Source organism: Bidens hawaiensis, unplaced genomic scaffold, assembly GCF_021521415.1.
Source record: "Bidens hawaiensis isolate Kalapana, Puna unplaced genomic scaffold, B.hawaiensis_p1.1 tig00028764_1, whole genome shotgun sequence".
NCBI lineage: Eukaryota > Viridiplantae > Streptophyta > Magnoliopsida > Asterales > Asteraceae > Bidens > Bidens hawaiensis.
In genome coordinates, this window is record NW_027494711.1 from 64971 (window position 1) to 86911 (window position 21941).

Sequence of the window (21941 nt, forward strand, 5' to 3'; positions counted from 1 at the left end):
TAGCCAAACATAATACCAAAACCAAAAGTGAAACAAATCAACCATAATATAAAATTCATGTTTGGTGGTTGTTACTAGTTATTGATTGGAAGAATAAGATAAGAAAATTAGGGTTTGATTAGAATTGTTAGTACTTAATATTTTGATTATCAATAGTTTTAAAAAGCCCCCTTGAAGCCTTGAGAATATACTAATAAAAACACTGTTAGAATTATGAGTTTTGAAAATCCTAATAAAAACCCATACATATTCTTAACGGGTGTGAATACCTGTAATACCGGTACATATATCGAAAATACTAGTATTCGGGAAAAAAAGTAGCATCCCTATTTGTGTCATAAAATAGCTGGTTACCCATTATTATAAGCTCGCGGAATGACTAGCCCTGGGGGATTCTAAGACTCCTTATGGAGTTTGAAAAGACGATATCCTGATGATAAATTTTGATACCTAACCATCGAAGAAGGTTTGAACTACCAAGGACGTTGTGAACCATTGAGGATCACTTGAACAACATGGTATCACAACATTGTTGATAATGGTGAAGCCATCTTTATAGAAGAAAGCTGAGAACTTGTAGTATCTTAATTTTTTTTACACTAGTCATGTTTGAGATGATCGATGAAGTCTCATTAAAAGACGTCAAATCCGTAAGGGGTGTGTTTATACACCTTATCTCGAATGCCATAAACATGTTTTAGACCTTTGACCTTGGACAAGAAGAGAACTTTATAATTAAACATGCCTGAGTGAGAGTAGTTCAGGATGTGTGAGCTATTAGTAAGTCTTTACCTAGATAATCTAAAACAAATATATGAGCCCCAAATAGACAAAACTAATGATAAAGTTTGGGCATGAGGGGTTAATTGCTACATTACGTATATAATTCAGTAAACCATGAGTCTTATAAATATACCCAACAATACGGTAAACCTTAAACCAAAATGCCTCATTAACATGATTGATTCGCTAGTAGAATCAAGGATTTATGTCATTCCCTTTAACTAAAAACACGTATATTCCTATATTATTTATTTAATACGATTGATTCGCTAGTAAAATCGTGATTCGTTGCTTTGGAGTGTTGCAACATGTGTCACATAGTTGCAACATCCCTTTTGAGTGTTATAACATTTCTTAAAAACATTGTTTTAATAGTTTGTTACCCCTATGAAGTGTTACAACATCATGTCAGGTCACCCCAACATACTTATAATGGTAAATTTTGTTTGCTAATTGATATCATATTTCTTTCCTAATTTTAAACAATCTCAACAACCATTAGCTCAAAAAGTATTGCCATTGATACAATTTGATGTGTAGTGTTTAGTGAACTTCATATCATCATTTTTATATCCTAAATGTCCTACTGTGTTTTCTGTTTAGCTGTTTCAATTACTCACATATTGAATTGTTCATGTTATATTAAAAGTTTTTAATGTAGTTTAGTATATGTTATAGATAAAGCAACTATTAGTAATACGTTATTAGTGAGTTCGGCCATTGGGCCATATTCTATGTGTGAGCTTTAGGTTTTTAAGAATTTAAGTATAATTTTCAGGCATTTTTCTTTAAAAACACTAATGTTGCTACTCAACACCAGATGATCATGATCATCTCGACATGTCCACACCAATGTATAATCTTGTAAATTAAGACTAGTTGCTTTTATGGTATTGGCTTCATTATTTCGCGCTCGAGTCCAGACGTTCGACATCCTCCTATTTTGATTTCAAGTGTATTATATAAATACATTATTTTGGTATTATTATAAATGAGTCTGATTCTTTAATACAGACGGACTTAGGGTTTATAGAATTCCGCTCATTGTAAAGAAAAAAAGCTGAAATGAGAGCTCAACCGCATTACATCAATGCATATCTAATTGTGTCACGTCTAACACCCATTTCCATCCTCAATTTCATATTGTTACAAAGATACAATTATATCGTCTAACACCTAGGTTAATTGGACATTAACCCAATAAACACATTAACCCAATAAACACACAATTGCTTTTTTTTAAAAAAGCACATATTATATTAAAAAAAACGATGAATTTGGCTAGAAGCTGAAAATCAAATAAACAACTTACATCAAGAGGAGAGAGTTTTTTAACCGCTCGTCCCTAGAAAATATAACTTTATAGTTCCTATGAGCATACCAAAAAATATGAATAATATAAAATAGAGTCAAAAATCTCTCCGTTTCTTAGTTTGGATGGTTGAAAGATGGATGTGTTCCTATATCTCCAAAGCACCCTCCATGTTGAGAAAACGACAACCTCAATAAGCCTTTTCTTCTTAGCGTTAATCCTCGCACCATCTAGCAACTCTATCAATGTTTTAGGTCGTGCCGCCACCAAGAAGTCGATGTCCAACTGAAGAAACATGGATCCGATCCCCTGTGATGGGTCCTGGATCAAATGAGTCCCACGGGGTATGATATGATAACTACTAACACAGTATGAGCGCAACTTCCCAAAGTCCAATGACCAGAACCTGCAAAACAGACACCGTGAGTCTCGTTACAGGAAGGACAAGGTGGGGGGTCTTTCTGTAACCACCATCCGGCGTGAGAATCAGTAATGTTCGTAGTGAAGAAAGTCCTGAAGTAAAGTAGACTAAGTGTAGTCAGAATATGAGTGAGTGAGTCTGGATCCCTTCCTCATGCAGGTTGACAAGGTATTTATAGCCGAAGGAGGTAGGAAGATGATTGGGCCAGCTGTCCTCTTCTAGAAGATCTTGATAACCGCCTGGACGCGTGTCCTCTTATGATAGGTTGAGCTATACGTCCCATGTGCATGGGTATAACAACCGGGACACGCGTCACCTAATGATAGGATGAATTGTACCCTGGCCATGTGCACGGTTATATCAAACTGTCCAGGTGTCCTTCTTTCATTGGTGGGCAAATCACGTATTCCTCAAGTAACAATCGTGGACGTTCTTCTAGAGTGTAGTTAGTTATTGACAGCTGTTTAATTGTGTTGCGGGACTTCAGTGACGAAATCCGCCAACACTTGCCCTTTGATTGTTGGCCTAGGTTTATATTCTATTGTGTGTTCACCTAGTTCGATGGCCCATTTAGTCAATCGCCTAGACAATTCCGGCTTGCTGAGGACGTTTTTAAGCTTGTATCCGGTTAAAACGTTGATGAGATGCCCTTGAAAGTACCTGCGGAGGCGTCGTGCTGCATAGACAAACGCTAGGACAAGTTTTTCTATCGTAGAATATCTCGTCTCTGGGTCTGATAATGTTCTGCTGACGTAATAGATCGGTGTTTGAACGTTTTTTCTATCCGTCAGGAGGACAGCTCCAATAGCAATGTCTGATGCTGACAGATACATTGTTAGAGGTTCTCCCGCATAAGGTGCTGTCAACGTAGGTAGTTCCATCAAACATTTTTTGACCTCCAAGAAAGCTTGTTCCGCTTCCGCGATCCATCTGAATTGTGCTTTCCTGAGGCAGTTTCTCAGCGTTGTTACAAAAGGATAAGACTTGGCTGCATGATTCGCCAAGAAACGATTCAAAGCAACCAACGGACCGTTGAGTGTCCGAACTTCCTTGAGGGAGGAGGGAGAAGGCATGCGGGCTACAGCTTGGACTTTATCCGGATTAGCTTTGAAGCCCGCACCCGTGACAATTACTCCGAGGAATTTTCCTTCCTCCATCCCGAACGAACATTTAGCTGGATTCAGCTTCATGTTGATGCTTCTCAAGGTTTCGAACGTCTCTTCGATATCTCTCAACATCTGGTCTTCCTCAACACTTTTGATCACAAGATCGTCCATATACACTTCCAGATTTCGACCAATTTGTCATTTAAATGTTATATCCATCAACCATTGGTATGTGGCACCCGCATTCTTCAATCCGAAGGGCATCATTTTGTAGCAAAAAGTGTCTTGATCGGTGCGAAATGTTGTTTTGTCTTCATCGCCCGCAGCCATGCGGATCTGATGATAGCCTTTGTAGGCATCGAGAAAACATTTGAACTTGAATGGTGCCACAACGTCGACTTTGAGATCTATTTCGGGCAAAGGATAGCAATCCTTGGGACACGCATTGTTGAGATCCTTGAAATCTATGCACATCTGCCACGTCCCATTGCTCTTGGGAACTATAACCGGATTGGTGACCCAAGTTTGATATTGAATTGGCCGGATGATTCCAGCCTGTAAGAGGTCCTGAACTTGCTCATTCATTGCTTTTGTTTGTTCTGGACCCATCTTACGTTGTTTTTGAACGATCGGTGTAAACATAGGGTTTACCCTTAGTTTGTGTTCCGCAATGCTCCGCGGGACACCAGTCATGTCCGCGGGCTGCCATGCAAAGACATCAATATTTTTTGACAACAGCTGCTTTAGAAAAGTTCTCACTATCTCGGAGATAGCAGGTCCAATTGTTATAGTTTGATCAGGAAACTTCTTGTTCAAAACCCACTTTTCAGGCTCAGTTCGTTGAGCATGTTTTGGAATCTTGCTCGGTTTTGAACTCTCAGTTGCAAAGCAGTGTCGATTGACATGAATTATTGCCACGCCGGTGGGTGTTGGAACTCCCACCGTGCCGCGAGCAGTTGACGGATGAGCATTGAAGTCACTGATGGCTTCTCGTCTAAGGATGATATCATGTTTCGATATTGCCGGTAGGACTAAGAATTCAACCTCCTCTGTCCTTGAACGAACTCCATCGCTCAAGGTAACTGGGAAAGAAATCACCCTACGCGGATGCATTATTTCTCCTCCGAATCCTGATACTGGAGCATCAATGGGTTTCATCCTTTCTTTATCTTCATCATCCAATTGCTCAAAGCACTGTTCGTACATGATGTCCGATGTACTTCCAGTGTCAAAGAAAACATATTGGGAACGATAATGACAAAAAACAGCAGTGATAATTAAGGGATTTTTATTACTGGGACCACCTTTGACTTGCGGAAAATCACTGGTTCATTTTTCCATTCTTCCTCATCACATTCACCTCTCTTTCCACCCGTCTTTCGTCCACCTTGGATCATATGGACGTTTAAGTCCTTGACTTGTTTTTTGGATGGGCCCGGGTTGTCCCTCATAGGAGCTTTACCAGTCCCCGACTTTCCATCTTTCACCAGGTGTCCAAGTTTACCGGACTTCACAGCCGCTTCAATTTCGCTTTTTAAAGCATTACATTCGTTCGTATTATGGCCAGTGTCATTATGGAACGAACAATGTTTTTTGTTATCGATGAATGACCTCCTCGTGAGTGGTTGGGGCTTCCAGAAGTTCACGTTTTCAGTGGTGAGGATTTCCACAGGAGTTTTTGAAAGAGGAGTCCACCTGTGAGGACCTCGATTCGAGGGTCCTGTTTTGTTCTTATTGCCAATGAGGGATCTTGCATCGAATGGTTTTGATGCCTTTGTATTTGGCTGAAGTCTTGACCAAATTGGTCCCTTTGCTTGTTTATTGGGTCGTGGAGTTTGAAACTCAACTTTGAATTTTTGTTTTGAACTGTTGTTCCCCAATGTTTTTTCAGTATTAGCGAATAACTTTGTTGCGGTCATCAAATCATCCCACTCCTTTGGCATTCCATCGCGGCCAGTGAGTGTGCGGATCAATTCGTCACATTTGACATTCTTGCGGAAGGCACCGCGAAACATGTCCTTACTTATTCCACCAATGTTCAGACATTCGTCATTAAACCTGGTAATAAAGTCTTCAATGGATTCATTATCCCGGCAGACAACATCCAGAATTTCTGATTGATCACACGTGTGTTTCTTCTGTTGGCTGAACTGTTGTGAGAATTTCTTCACCAGATCATCCCAACTAGAAATTTGACCATCAGGGAGTTTTTCGAACAATTCTCTCGCTGCCCCTGTTAGTGTCAATGCGAACATATGACACCAATAAGGGAGTGTCCATCCGATCACACCACCTACCGCCACGAAGTTTTGCAAATGATCACTTGGATCAGTCATGCCATTGTATCTACCCACCGTTGTAGGTATTTTAGCATTGACAGGAAAGGGTGTTGTCGCAATGCTAGCTATAAATTTTGACTTCTCGGCAAAGGCTGTCGGACGGTATGGCTTGGTGAAATCTTCCTCAGCATCGATGTGATACTCGGTATGGTGGACGATATCACGCGGATGACTATTTCTTGTTCTTGAACTCATCCTGCTATTGCCCGTATAGAAGTTATCTTCCGGATTATAGGTTGAGTCATAAATGTCATATTCGTCCAAATAGGAAGGCATCCGCATGTCTATGCGAGGACGAGGACGTAGCCTTCGTGGCTCAATAAATTCTTAATCAGTTCGTTGGCTATAACGAATCTGACTTCCTCTCACCGTTGAGGGAGATGAAAGAGATCTCTGAGAAGACTCTTCGTAAATCAAAGTACGGGCATGATAACGTTCATTACGTACCCTGCGTTCGTATTCAGCCGCCAAACTTTCTTGTTGCACGCGGAACCAATCATCTGGAGACAACATTCCTCTAGATCTAGATTCATGAAGATGAGATCTCGCTAGTTCAGAGTCTCCGGAATCACCTTCCGGATCCATAACTAATCTAGTACGACGAGTCTCTCTCATAATTCGTCCTTGATCTGCCAAATTGGACCCCCCCCGGAGCCGTAACACGTCCCAAATCGGTGGGAGTTGGTCCGGCTGGTGCAACCACACGCTCAAGGGTACGGCCTTCCGGTGTTACACCGGTGGCGCGTGAACCTGAAGCCAAACCACGAGCAAAAATAGTGGAAGCAAAACCTTCAGGTGCTTTAGTATTATCGACACGTGGTGTTTTTACAGGAGTTCCCGTCGGCCCTTCAGGAAGTTTACTCCTACTTTAAACGAACCGAAAAACCAACAAAGAAAAAATTGTACAGTTCTAACACCAAAACGGATGACGCCAATGAAGAAACACGGATCCGATCCCCTGTGATGGGTCCTGGATCCAATGAGTCCCACGGGGTATGATATGATAACTACTAACACAGTATGAGCGCAACTTCCCAAAGTCCAATGACCAGAACCTGCAAAACAGACACCGTGAGTCTCGTTACAGGAAGGACAAGGTGGGGGGTCTACCTGTAACCACCCTCCGGCGTGAGAATCAGTAATGTTCGTAGTGAAGAAAGTACTGAAGTAAAGTAGACTAAGTGTAGTCAGAATATGAGTGAGTGAGTCTGGATCCCTTCCTCATGCAGGTTGACAAGGTATTTATAGCCGAATGAGGTAGGAAGATGATTGGGCCAGCTGTCATCTTCTAGAAGATCTTGATAACCGCCTGGACGCGTGTCCTCTTATGATAGGTTGGGCTATACGTCCCATGTGCATGGGTATAACAACCGGGACACGCGTCACCTAATGATAGGACGAATTGTACCATGGCCATGTGAACGGTTATAACAAACTGGCCAGGTGTCCTTCTTTCATTGGTGGGCAAATCACGTATTCCTCAAGTAACAATCGTGGATGTTCTTCTTGTAACATACCAAAATTTCGAATAATAACATCTCATAAATTATTTATTACGATGGGAAAGTTTACTTGAGTTGATAAGTAAATAATAAAATAGTAAAGATGAAAATGTTGTAGGCTAATTAGATGGGATTAATGATGGACTAAAAAGGAAAGATGGGTCTTAGGTCCATGGCTTAAGTGAGTATAAATACCCCCATAAACCCTAAATCTTTCCATTTCCATCCATCTTATCCATAATATTCCCTACACACCTTAAAACACACACTTGAGCCAATACACCTCCCATAGCCGTCGGCCATCATCCAAGCCATAAACCGATCATAGTAACCTTAAATCTTCGATCATACAATCAAGCTAACAAGTCCAAGATCACGAATCAATCTAAACACGGTTCGGAGAGAATTCTAAAGGTACGTTTTAAGCTTAAAGTTAATACTTTTATGAACGGTTAGCCTTGAAACGTAAACCAATAGTAGATGGGGGCTAAACGAACCATAAAGTTGCAAGCTTGACGATTAAATGGACTTAATGGACCTTCGGTTAGATATGCTTCATGAAGGAAACCCTAGATTTAGCTTGGAACGTTTTAAATCCGTAAAGGTTTAAACTTTACACCTAAAAGGGGGTAGATCTTGGTGATGTACTATCATGGGGTGCAAAATGGTTAAGAATGGTAGAAAAGGTTGTGAAAGATTAATAAAATGGGTACCTGAGGCTGGACCAAGGGTGTTAAGGTAAGAAATCAAGCTGAAAGCATCAAACCTGGGCGTTCACGGCCAAACCTTGGCGTTCATGGTCAAACCTGGGCGTTCTCGGTCAAACCTGGGCGTTCATGGTCAAACATGGGCGTTCTCGGTCAAACCTGGACGTTCTCGGTCAAACATGGGCGTTCTCGATCAAACCTGGACGTTCTCGGTCAAACCTGGGCGTTCTCGGTCAAACCTGGGAGTTCTCGGTCAATACAAGGGTTCTCTGCCTGGGGTTCTCGTCCATCCCATTCTGTTGGGTTTGGGCCTGAACCCAGCCAGGTCCAGGTGCTTTACTGGACAGTTGGGCCTGGACTAAATTAAGGTCCACAAGTTGTTAAGCCCTTGTCTAAACTAAACAAACAAGCCCAACTTAGAAACATGTTGGTCAACTAAAATACCGACTTAATCAAGTAAAAGGTTAATTAACAAAAACATATTTAACAGTTAGCCGTGCTCAATTAAGGAAGGGGACAACGATTAACGGCGAGCGCAACAGGATCCAGGTGAGTTTCTAGCCCCATTCCTTGCTATGTTTTTGGGGCTGTGTGCATACTCGATGTGATTAGTTAATACACTTACCTTAAGTGGTAAGTGTATGCCTTATATGATATATGTGATAGATATGAATGACTACTTGTCGGTACGCGAACGATCTTCGGATATTGCGCGTACTGTCAGGTTGTAAGTAAGGATATGAATGTTATGTATGGATGATGTATAAACATTATAAAAGAACACTTGTCGGCGCGTAAACGATCTTCGGATATTGCACGTATCGACAAGGGGTATGACTGCTAAATGAATGATGTGAAGAATGCCTATAGTGTTCTTATGCTGCAATGTAATTATTGTATATATGAAGTATGTGTATACAGGTACAAAGGATGGTATGTGAGTTCTACTTCCGACATAGTAAGTTAGGATGGCGAATCCCTCTAACTTCTGTTGGACATAGACTTGGCAGATGATGGCGTAGTTAAGGACTGCGAGCCTTATACGTGATATAGATGATATGTGTAAACGTAGGTAGGGACGGTGGGTCTTATACGGGTTATAGGTGATAGAAGCCAATGTAGATAAGGACTGCAGACCTTATACGTATTGTAGATAGGCGTCAGCACAGGAAAGGACTGCGGACCTTATACGTGCTATATTTGTGTTGTGGTAGCATAGGGGAAGACTGCGGACTTCGTACGTGCTATGGTTATAGGTGATAGACGCCAACGTAGATAAGGACTGCGGACCTTATACGTATTGTAGATAGGCGTCAGCACAGGAAAGGACTGCGGACCTTATACGTGCTATATTTGTGTTGTGGTAGCATAGGGGAGGACTGCGGACTTCGTACGTGCTATGGTTAGGGTTGCAACATAGGGAAGGACTGAGGACCTTGTACGTGTTGTTAATATATGATGGTATAGGGGAGGACTGCGGACTTTGCACGTACCATAATTGGTGGACATAGGTAAGGACTGCAGACCTTTACGTGTTCAAGACCTTGAGTACAGGTATAGACGGCGGACTATGAACGTACTCTCGGTAGACTGAGGTTAGTGATTGTAGATATGTATGTATGGTAGTAGGGTAACTGATTAAGTATGGATATGTACCTTCAGATATGTATGTATGTACGTATGTATTGTATGGCGTCTGATTAACTAGAACTCACTCAGCGTAGCTGACTTTTAGTATGCACGCAGGTGAGTAGAATGAGACAGCTAGCTTGAGCGGGCACATGGTGGGCGATTAAGAAACTGGCATCTGAAGACTCAAGGTGTTTTAATGTTAATCGACGTTTATATTAAAAGACAAGAATGTTTAATTAAGGCAAGTTTTGGATTTATGTAATGTTTTATGAAAGTTTTTATATTCCGCGAATGTTTTTAGTTAACTCTTATATTTAGAACTGTGTTTATGAGTAAATCCGACGTTAAAGTAGGGCTACCGGGTTCGGGGCCTTACACTTCTAGAGTGTAGTTAGTTATTGACAGCTGTTTAATTGGCATTGCCCTCCAGTCATTTTGGCGGACCAATGTCTTGTCCTGCGTGTGACTTCTGAGGATACCAGGATGCTTCCGCGCGTGGTATGAGAACGTTCTTCCTCTTCCGTGATATGCGGGTGATCCGAATGTCCCGCGGGTGATACATGAGAGGTTCCTTAATGACCCGCGGGTGGTACTTAAGGGTATTTGGGTCTTTTTGGTACCCTACCTCTATAAGCGACGTCACACGAACCAAAAACATGATCGCTGTCCTCAACCTTCATACTACAAGAGGGACAAAAGATGGATTGAATATCAAATGCACGGCGACTGAGATTCTATATAGTGGGCAATCGGACCCGAAACACCCTCCAAGCCATATGAACAAAAGAATAAGAAGCAACGTATGATAATCCTTTTAACTTAAATTTATTTATAAATATATCACATACTTTTACAACTACATTATTATGAGAGAAAATGGACCGACAAAAGAATTGAAAATCAATGATAAAAGATGTAATCATTTGACCTAAATATTTTAGAAACTTGGTCTAATAATATAACAAAAACAATAAATGAAGGACTAAATGAAACTGTAGTTAGTAAATTCCAATTGGGTTAATGTAATATGAAAGTTGAAGTACTATGATGTAAAGTGAGTGAAATTTGAGGGACAAATGTTGTTAAATATATGCAAAAGAAGATTAAAATATGCTTGAAAAAAATGTGTTGGTGTGAGTGTTGAAAGTTGTAATTTTTTAATGTTTTATTACAGTTGCTGACAGTGGTGCGTACGTGTGTAAATCCAACTCCACTTCAGTTTTTACTTGTTATTCCTCAATTTTTACTAAATATAATCTATTTACATTAACTTATTATTTTAGTTTTTAAATATTTATATATGTCAAAATGTTACCATTTGATGGTTCTACTTAATGGTTTGTCTTGTATGTTGGTATATGATGTAACACAATGAATAAAATGAATATAATTTTAAATCATTTTGTTATATAATAAAGAGGTTTATCCCTTACAATTTTTTTTGGAGAGCTGGGTTTGGTTATGAATGGTTGCAGTTTGTCTGAGTTGGCAAGAGGTTATTGTTAAGAAATACTGTGCGGTCTCTATACATCGATCAAAGTCATCAAACCGCACAAATACACAATTTTTAAATTTTTATTATTTTGTTATTCAAATGTACCACGCTTGATTCATACTATACATGCCAGTTACATACAAGTGATTTATGGATGTGAAAGATAACAATTTTCATGGTTTGAGAAAAAAATGACGTAACGTTAATTTGAAGAGAAATTGTCAAATATATTAGGGACGAAATCCGTCACCTTTATCATGTATTTTTTTTCTTTTTCTTCTAATATTAAAGGTAATACTAGTAAGTAAAAATGATTGTAATTTGTCTTATTAAAAATGATTTAACTCAATAACCAAAAAGTCTTGATAAGTAAGAAAAAGTAACAAAAACTCATAAAGGAGACTATGTAACCTTAGTAACTTGTTTGTTAACATTTTCTTTTTTAACAGAACTAATTGGTTTGAAACTTTGAAAGCATTAAGTGACTTATAATTCAAGTCACATTTATTTAAAAAAACATTAAGCCACATTTTTTTCATGCAAGTCACTTATAATTAAAGATTGATATTTATATAATAATTGTTGACTGTTTTCTCTAGCATTGAAAAGTTTAAATGCCCTAAAATCACAGGGATTTTTTTTTTTTTTTTTTTAACAAGAGGGGCCAGAAAACAACCACCAAATATATTAATCGAGCCATCAAGGGGAGGTAGGTATCCATGTTGTTCTTTAAATGTTGAGTAGGTAAGTGGTTTTATTATAAATGAAATGGGTGTTTTTTTGTTTAGATGAATGCAAACACCTTAAGGCTTCAATCCTATTGATTTATAGGGTGTAAAATAATGTTATTGTTTTGTCAGGATGAAGGTTCGAATCTCATAGTAGATAGTAATGTGGATTTAAGGGTAGAAATAAATGGTGTGTAGCTTATTAAAAAAAATTGCAAGCTTCACGGCTCAAACAAACTTAGCTGATTTGGCTCAACATTTTAATCGATGTGAGCTCGCTCTTTTGGCTCTTTCAAATTAAGTCGGCTATTTAAGAAACCCAAGTTTTATAGACAAAGACCCACATGCTTTTTGTTTGCTACCATTCGTTTAATCAATGTCTGTTGATCATCGATTTAATTAACATGTGTATTTAAAAGATATTTTTTTGCTCTCTCTTTCTATACGCGCAAGAAATGCAAGCTACATTTCTTCATCTATATCACTTGTATTTGAGATTTTGAGTTAGTAGAGATGCGAGTTTTAGCTGTAAGTTGTTTCGTGTATTTACTTTAATAAATTTCTTCGCTACCATCTTTTGTTTCACATTTTCACCCATTATCTATTTGTTGATTTTTTTTTTCAATACACTCCACCAATCCACCATATGAACATAACTAATAACTAGTTCTAGTAACTTCATTATCTATGTTTTGTTCAAAACTTGTTTCCATGATTTCTTAACTCTCCATCATACACATGTATTTTGTCACTTTCAACATTATGTTTGGAGTTTCTTTATGCTTGTTAATCACTATATATTGATGTGGCACATCATCGTTGTGAGTTGTGAGATTCGTCGCTTTCAGTATTAGAATTATCATCAAAATACATACCTCTTCTTATTTAAGAACTCATACTAAGTGATGAACCTTTTCAGATTGACAAGATGTCTAAAGCTACGACTAGCGTTGGTAGGAATTCACTTTATGTCAATTTTGCTGGCTTTATTAGAGAGAGCATCAATGATCGTCACAAACTAGATCTTCATCATAAGAATAAAAAACACAGGGTACCATCAGGATACTAACGAGCTATAATACCACCTAGTGCGGGACAATAACAATAAATAATGCTAGTAACGTTCTAGCAACAGTTTAATTAAAACCTGCATAAGAAAAGTTTACTATAATATCAAAAGTTTTTCCAAATGTTACAAATGAATCCCTATATTCATAATTGAGACGATTGGTTATAACAAGCTACATAATAACTAATTAGCTAGAGACGTACTTGAACAAAACTATAATCAAAGTTATTAGTTTTCTTCATTCAACATAAGTACATAACAAACATTCTAGACTTAGTTAAAACAAATAATAAACTCAAATCATTTAAAGGAAAGCCAAATTATTTTAAGTGATTTTATGATGGTTATTGTTTTGGAGTTATTGACTCGTTTCTTCACTATTTTTCTTTATTTTATTTATTATTATTTTTTTTATAAAATTTATGTTAAAAATAAAAGGATCCAATTACAATAAAGAGGCAGGTAAGCGGGCAACAAGCTGCGCCGCCACTCCCTTTTAAATGGCAAAACCGATCCTACTGAAAACATTTGAGTAATTGCTAACTCATCATATACTAGTTGGCACGTCGAGCTGCAAACTTTTATGTATTGACTCTAGTTTGTTAAGGGTATGAGCTAAGTAAAACGACATGACATATATACTAATACTAACATATAAAGATATTATAATACATGTATCTTTTTGTTATTTTCTCTAAATTGTTATCATGTTATCAAAAAAACTATATATATATATATAAAGAGAGAGAGAGAGAGTTAGGTTAACGTACAATAATTCTTAACGTACAAAAACATACGCGAATTACGCTCAAGCCAAAAACAAAACGCTCAAGGCAAAAACAAACGCTCAAAGCCCAAAATACAAAAGTGCTAAAAGCCAAAATACAAAAAATGCTCATGAAATTCATAATACGCTCAAAACGGGTTTCGTGAAGAAAAATATAAAATTGATCGATTAATGATCCAAATATGTTTTTTCGGTGAATCGATGATTAATTGGGTATGTATTGATGATTCCGAGATCTTGTGATGTGATTTCAAGGACCAGTTTCGTGAATATATATATATATATATATATATATATATATATATATATAATATAAATGAAGACATAAAAATCCTATGTGTCGCGATGTGGTCGCTCCCCCTTTTTTTGGAGTCACCAGATTTGCTTGATTTTTAAATGGAGCCTTCTCATGCAATTGACCCGAATTCATGGGTATGGGTCTTACCAAACCCAGATATTCCTTAAACGGGTTATAACATCTCATTAAATTAAAAACTATTCTCACCAAATTATTGATTTAAAAATCCTATAAAATAGGATATAATAAAAATTAATATCTTATTTATTTTAAAAATATATATATCTATAATATATATAAACGAAAACATAAAAATCCTATGTGTCGCGATGTGGTCGCTTCCCCCTTTTTTGGAGTCACCAGATTTGCTTGATTTTTAAATGGAGGCTTCTCATGCATTTGACCCGAATTCACGGGTATGGGTCTTACCAAACCCATATATTTCTTAAACGGGTTATAACATCTCATTAAATTAACAATTATTCTCACCAAATTATTGATGTGAAAATCCTAAAAAATAGGATATACTAAAAATTATTATATGATTTATTTTTAAAAAAGATATTATTTGAAATTAAGAAACAATTTTATAGTAAAAAAATAATCGGGTCTTGGGTCTCACCAAACCCAGATAACTTTTAAACCGGGTTATAACATCTTAGTTATTTGTGAAACCTTTTTATCATCAAACTCTAAATATATTACAAATTTCCTTACAAAAAATAAAAATTAAACTCAAAAAAGTATATAAATATTAAAAACGAGTAATGTAAAACAGCCCCCGTAATACGGGGGATTAAAACTAGTAATATATATATATATATATATATATATATATATATATATATATATTACTATAACTATTATTTTAAGCATGGGAATAGTGAATACATAGGATTCTTGAGAGTTGGGGGTTGGAAGTAGTTTGTTTGTGGCAGTGCACGTTGGCCCAGTCACAAACACAGATTGTGAATCGCAACAAAAACTATTGGAAAAGGCTGCTCAAATCATATAAAAGAATCTTGTGCACAAATGGTGGAATAATGAATGCTATTTTTTATTTTAAATTAAATATTATATAATATATTTTTTATTGATGAATATTTCGTTTTTTGGACTGATTTGTTATATATGAAAATAAATAGTACTTTGTTGGTTTAGTTTCTAATATTAGTTGTCTATATTTTGAAATATTAAAGTTTTATTACACGAAAATAAGATTTATCATTTATGATGCGTCGGTAAGAAAACTGGATCCAAGGACTTGAGAGTCGCGTGTAAAAACAAGAAAATTGTTAGAAGGTCCAAGAGATCGTATCTTCACGGACGCTACAGCGTTAAGTCAGACACAAACACTTATGCGCGAAGTATTAAGAACTATTATATGTATGAAGCATATATATAAAGAAGTTGATATGCATGCGTGAGCCAATTAGGTAGGCCCGAAAGAGACAAGACTCAATATGGTGAGTTAAGTCTACTCAATAGGCTTGGTTTGAAGCTATTGAACTAAACAAAAAATGGATCTGTTCTATACGATGTGTGTTTATAACTTTTCTGTTGCTTTAAACTCATAGAGTGATTAATAATAGTTTTATTGGATTTTAATAATTTATATTGACTGGTACTGACCGGTGATAATCTCCATTCATTTTATCGCAATTAACAGTCCCAAATTTTAAAAAGTTGGCCCCGATGGTCTTCCGTTAAAAAGAACTGAACGGCGTTATACTTTTTTTTTCCGAATTTCAAACTAATGTTTTAGGGTTTTTGATCTGAAGGATGATACGAGTCGATTGATGTAAAACTTATTCGGGTGTTTGGACTTCCAGTTAACAAAAATCAAGTTGTTTGAATCACTGTTTTGAGCTAAGTTTTATATTAATCGACCCCTACACTCCTTCTGATCAAAAGCCCTAACACATTTGAAATCGTAATGTATTTTTTTATTTTATCTAATTACTATTTCAATGTGGATTGGGCTCACTCTGGTAGTCTGGTCTGTCTGGTGTTTAATGTTTTAAGACGAGTTAAATTGACCTCTAAGATGGGCCTAAGGCCACTTTACTCATTATTGGGCCTACACTTAAGATTGGGCTAATCATTCAAGAATTAAGACTTAAGACCCTTAAAAAAATGTTGTAGATATTTTACTTGAAAAAGAAAATATCGTATCATAAATAGAAATCAGCCAATGAATATTTTGTTAATTAATTTTGGTATATTTTCTTATTGATTAGTAACCAAATATGACTACAAACAAAATTTAATGGTTTTTCATTTACTAGTACACTTATCTTGGTAAAATCAGATCTAATTTGATATCGAGTAAACTAAATTGGAAATTAATTTAACCTAAATCTAGCGAGTCTAACGATACATTTTACAAAATCGACTATCCCTAATATCTCATAGGTCAATACGTCACCGCAAGTAAATGACAGGAAGCAACTTGAAACTTAGAAAGTAGAGATGCGAAACCAAGGAGTTTATTATTTGTAACGATGAAGATGTCTACGAGTTTATTATTTGTAACGATGAACTAGAACTTGTAATGTATTCGTACGACATTTTATTAAATGTAAGGAAGCCAACTTTAATGTGCTTTGTTCGTCACCGCGGTTTTATGCAAAGAAAAATTTGAAAATAAAAATGGTTTTGTTATGTGGCCCCTCGGTTACAAGTGTTACAAGTAACTTCCAATCGTGCCAGTTAATGTATCACATGTTTTGATAATTGCTTGACCGGTCATTTAATGTACTTTTACTTAGTAGTTTGACTCAAATATCTTTTTTTCCTTTTCTTGAAACGGACTCAAATAACTTTGAAAGTACTAATGAATTATTACTAAATAAATATACTAGTATTATCACCTTATTTGGAGAAAATGGTAAAATGTTGGTGATTTTGGTTGAAATTTAGGTTGAAAATAGAATTTTAAAGAATCATTGCGAGCTCATTAATGTAGGATTTAGAAGTGTGTAACGTGTAATGGATGTTTTGGCCACACGTTAGGCTAAGACGAAGCTAACTTAAGTATATTTCATCGACATAGCCTAACATATGGAAGACTAGTTCACACAATAAAATTGAAGGTTGGCATATGAGTTGTTTCGGAAAGGATAGTATGAAAGACGTTTTCATATCCTTCTTTTCCTGTGCACCACAACCGTCAATGTCACTACTGTCACCACCACACGACACTTTTAGATGAAAGAAAAACGAGATAGAATCTAGCTAGAAAAAGTTTAAAAAATCTATACATAAGGCCAACCCATGATTTAGCTTGTGGCCATATGATACTTAGGATATTATAGGAGTATAACACTAGCTAACAAATTTACCCTAGCAATGGGAGTAACATGTAGTTTGGCCTCCACATGTTAGTTGCATTAAACAATATGTTTTTGTCAGTTTTTGTTTTCTCTTTTTGGTTCTCCAATAGATATTCTTGTTGATATTACTGACAAAGTTGTAGGACATTCGTCGCGTGTAGACCCGAAGAGGTATCGTTACTTCAAATGTATGGTTTAGTTTGCATAGTCGCTAACGTTAATATCTAACCTCGTTTAATCACTCGTGAGACGAGGTGATTCTATTCTATTCACCAAATCGAGCTAAAACAAGTTCAAAATGTATCTACAAATCTTCACATACACTATACACATCAAAACATGATTTTATATTTTTATGCAAATAATTCCATAGAAAAAAAAGTTATCCTAAACACATTTAGTAAAAATAAAAATGTTGAAATTAACTATAACAATTAATCAAAGAATAATACATAAAAATAAAAATCTAAGTCACATACTCACTCTCCAAAACCGGTTTAGTCCTAGTCCCCATGGCCACCGGTACGTCAGCACTTCCAACCGCGGCAACCGCCAACGGGTCACCACGCTCCGCCGCCACCGTCATTTTCTCAATCCTCTTCGCCCCTCTACACCACCGGACCCACAACACCAACACCACTACCAACGCCACCAACGCCACCCCTCCGGCCACCGACCCACCCACCCACCACCCCTTATTATTATTATTATTCCCCCTCCTCCCTCCACCACCTCCGGCGCCGGCGATAGGATTCTCCGGCAACATCTCCGGCGACGGCGCCGGCGACGGCGAAATATCCTCAACCACTAACCCAAAATGCCCTTGTGACACACTTTTACACACACTCCCATTAACCACTTTATCAAAAGCAACCCCACCAAATAAATCAAAGAAAACACAAACCGGCGAAGACCCACTTGGCAAAACGTTTAAAGATTCAAACTTTATCAACACCGGGTCTTCCGGCCACCGGAGATCAAGCTCCGGGAGGTCTTTAGCGGTCAAATCCACCGCATTGTAACCCAACAAACCCACCACCGGAGATAAGTAAACAAAACCCGGTAAAGGGTAATAAACATCAGACCAATTACCCAAATTATGATAGACCAAAATAACCCTCTCGACAAACGGGTGTTCAATAACACCGTTTGGGATAATAAACTGTTTATACCCGTTATACCCTCGTCTCCTCAAGCTGCCGGTTCTTAACCTGAGGGCAGAAATGGAAACTCCGGTTAAGTTGGATGGTGGTGTGCCGTCGTAAATGACGCCGGTTTTTGGCCGATGGGGTGGGATTGAACGGAATGCATGGTCTTGGAGGATGGAATCAAGAAACCTTGAAGAGAATGAGTGGGAATTGGAACGTGGGGTTAATGATAATAATATTATTATTATGGAGATTGGAATCATGGGTTTCAGTTGTTTATGAGTTTGGTGTTCATGAAGTGAGTAAAGAGTAAAGAGAGTAGGTGTGAGACAACGGTTGGGTTGTTCTTGAAATAAGTGTGAATACTTTCTAACCTTTTGTTTTGAGATATATAATAAATGGTTTTGGTTTTTATCGCTATATTACGGGTTTACGGGTTTATTTTATATTATTTATTTATAATATTTATATGTTTTTTTGAATTTTAATTTTATTTATTATATAAAGTTAATAATATACTTAAGATTTGATGATAAAATGTTTCACAAATAAATTAAATGTTATAACCTAGCTATTTTTTTTGCCATAATACTGTTTATCGATTATAAATAATATATTTAAAAAAAATCAATTAATTTTTAGTATATCTCTATTTTATAGGATTTTCACATCAAATATTAAGTGAGATTAAATTTTAATTTAATGAGATGTAACCCGTTTAAGGGCTATCTGGGTTTGGTGAGACTCATACCTGTAAATTCGGGTCAAATGCATGAGAAGACTTCATTTACAAATAAAATAATTTGATAGTTTGAGAAAAAGTTTGGAGCATACAAAGAGTTTTAAAGGTTTCGTTTGTATATATTTAAGATAACTGGTAAATAGGTTATGGGACCCGTGTGTTGCGGCTAGACAGTTACAAGTTTTACGTGTTTTAAAGACTATGTAACAAAAAATCTTTTATTTAAATACGTGCGTTGAGGACTTTGATAATAATTAAAAGATTGTGTAAGAAAGTCTAGCGCGTTGCGGCAAGATTATTAAACCAGACGGAGATTAAAAATAAAAATGTTGAATCACACGCACAGATGCTGCAGCGTGGGTTTGAATTAATTTGGTATATAATGATTATAATAATGAAAATAATAGTTAAATAAATTTATAACATACATGATTTATTAGAATTAAAAAGACGTTTGTAAGAGTTATTTTGCACCTTTATTAATACGTTAAAAAAAGAAAATGAAATATATAACTTGCATGCATTGAGCTTGTGAGTTATGAGTTGTGAGTATATAATATAACAAGGAAAAAAAATTAATTGGAGCAATCATCTACTTGCATGACATATTAACCATCAATAAAAACCAAAGAAAAATTGGAAGGTTAATAATGTGACGGAGATGATTTTTTGTTAGTTAATGATATGGAAATAATAGAATTAATTAATGGGATTTTAGATGGATACGTAAATAATAAACTTGTAGCTTTTATCAACTTTAAAAACTTCTTTCTATGTAGAGAAAAACATGTTAGGTGTTTGATCTTTTGTGAAAAAGTGATAAGCCTAATGTTTTGTAGTTAAAAAGTGAATTTGAGTGCATAACAAGTTCAAGTAAATGAGTATGAGATCAATATCAACTAAGAATATACGCATCCTAAACTCCATCATAAATGTTTGGCCTTTCTACATGTTTGGGTTCTTTTTCTCACATCATTCCTTCAGCTACCAAGTAGCAACGTATTATACTATACTACGTGTGTATTCGATCTAATCAAATTATTAGTTTAATTTATTTTAATTAAGTAGAACTAGGATTACAGATCAATATTGGATTAGAAGAGTTGGTGTAGGTTCAATTTTGTAAACTTTTCATTGCATACATTCTAGCCCATGTTTGTAAGCCTTTTTTTTTTTTTTCTTTTTTGTGTGTGTGTGTGTGTGTTTCTAGTAAGTTTCTTAGGCTTCTAGCTGCTGATTAAGAGGTTTTCGTTTTTGGTTGTATATTATTCGACCGTTGAAAAAATAATTTATATTGATTTAATTAAATAGAACAACAACCAGAAATATGAGAGAAATAAAAATGTGATAAAAGTTGGATCTAAAGTTATTGTTTTGGGGTAAAAAATGGCAGCTTTTTATATAATAGCGTGATATAAAGCAAGGAGCATGTCAGTTATTTTCTCATTAAGATATGGCCTTTTATTTCTTAAAAGAAGTAAAAAAATATATAAACAAATGAGTCGTGTAACATTTTATAAAAACTAAAGTACAATGTATAAGTATTAGAAAAATTATAAAAGAATTTTGGACAAACATACCTTCATAAACTATTCGGTCATTTATGTTCAGCCTTTAAGCTTTTAACTAAATTAGTCGGTTCATTTATGTTTGGTATGATAGCTTTAACTAAGTGATGAGACGTCACATACCCATAGCTTTTGCCATTTTATAAGTTATTATTGATATGGTCAAAGAATTGCTTCATTTCTGAGCTTTCCATATTTGCCTAGTTGTACTGTATTGGGACCAATTAAAGATATACTATGGTAAGTTAGGAAAACCTCTTATATTAGTACGCATATATACAAAAACATAGGTACACTTATTTTTTATTAAGCCTAGGTGTAGACGTGTAGTGATTTAGCATTCCATTCCACTTCATGTGATGATTTTAAACAGGCAGGGATTTCTGCTAAAAAGGAAGCCCATGTTAACTTTCTCACGGATCCTTTTAAAGAGATGTCTACTTTACGACCTGCTGATATTCTTGTGTTCGGGTAGACAGGGAGAAAACACGACTGTGTGGATCTTACAAGAGTGTCTCCTCTTGCTAGGCTCAGGGACCGTGGGTTTGTTGTGAGTCAGGCTGCGCTGAATGCTGAATCGAACAAAGTTGTTAAACACGAGAAATCTTGTTTAGAGAATCAACATGTCTTTCTCCCATTTACTTTTAATACATTTGGTTTTCTGGCCCCAGAGGCTGTGAATTTTTTAAGTAGGTTTCAATGTGTCGTACACGGAACCTTTTCAGCCTTTAGGTCTTAAAGCTTCGTTTTTAGTAGAATTGGTTTTGCTATTCAAAAGGGAGTTGTGGCGCAACTTGTTGCCTGTTTGCCTGCCACTTTATTGTTATCGCTTTGTAGTAGCTGAACTCGTTGGTTAATATCACTCTTTATGTTCATGTATTAATTTTACACACATATTCATAAATACCATACCAACGCCTGTTATGTTATCAATTATCACACTCACACTTCTCAACCTTAAAAAACCCA

The 21941-nt window shown here is 36.4% G+C and overlaps 1 protein-coding gene across 1 annotated transcript; it reads right to left on the bottom strand.

Annotated features, from left to right (window-relative positions):
• Positions 1-17844: 17844 nt before the first annotated feature.
• LOC143577665 (uncharacterized) lies at positions 17845-18925 on the bottom strand. Its single transcript, XM_077061429.1, has one exon. The coding sequence runs from the start codon at positions 18923-18925 to the stop codon at positions 17981-17983; it is 945 nt and encodes a 314-aa protein (XP_076917544.1). The 3' UTR covers positions 17845-17980.
• Positions 18926-21941: the final 3016 nt, after the last annotated feature.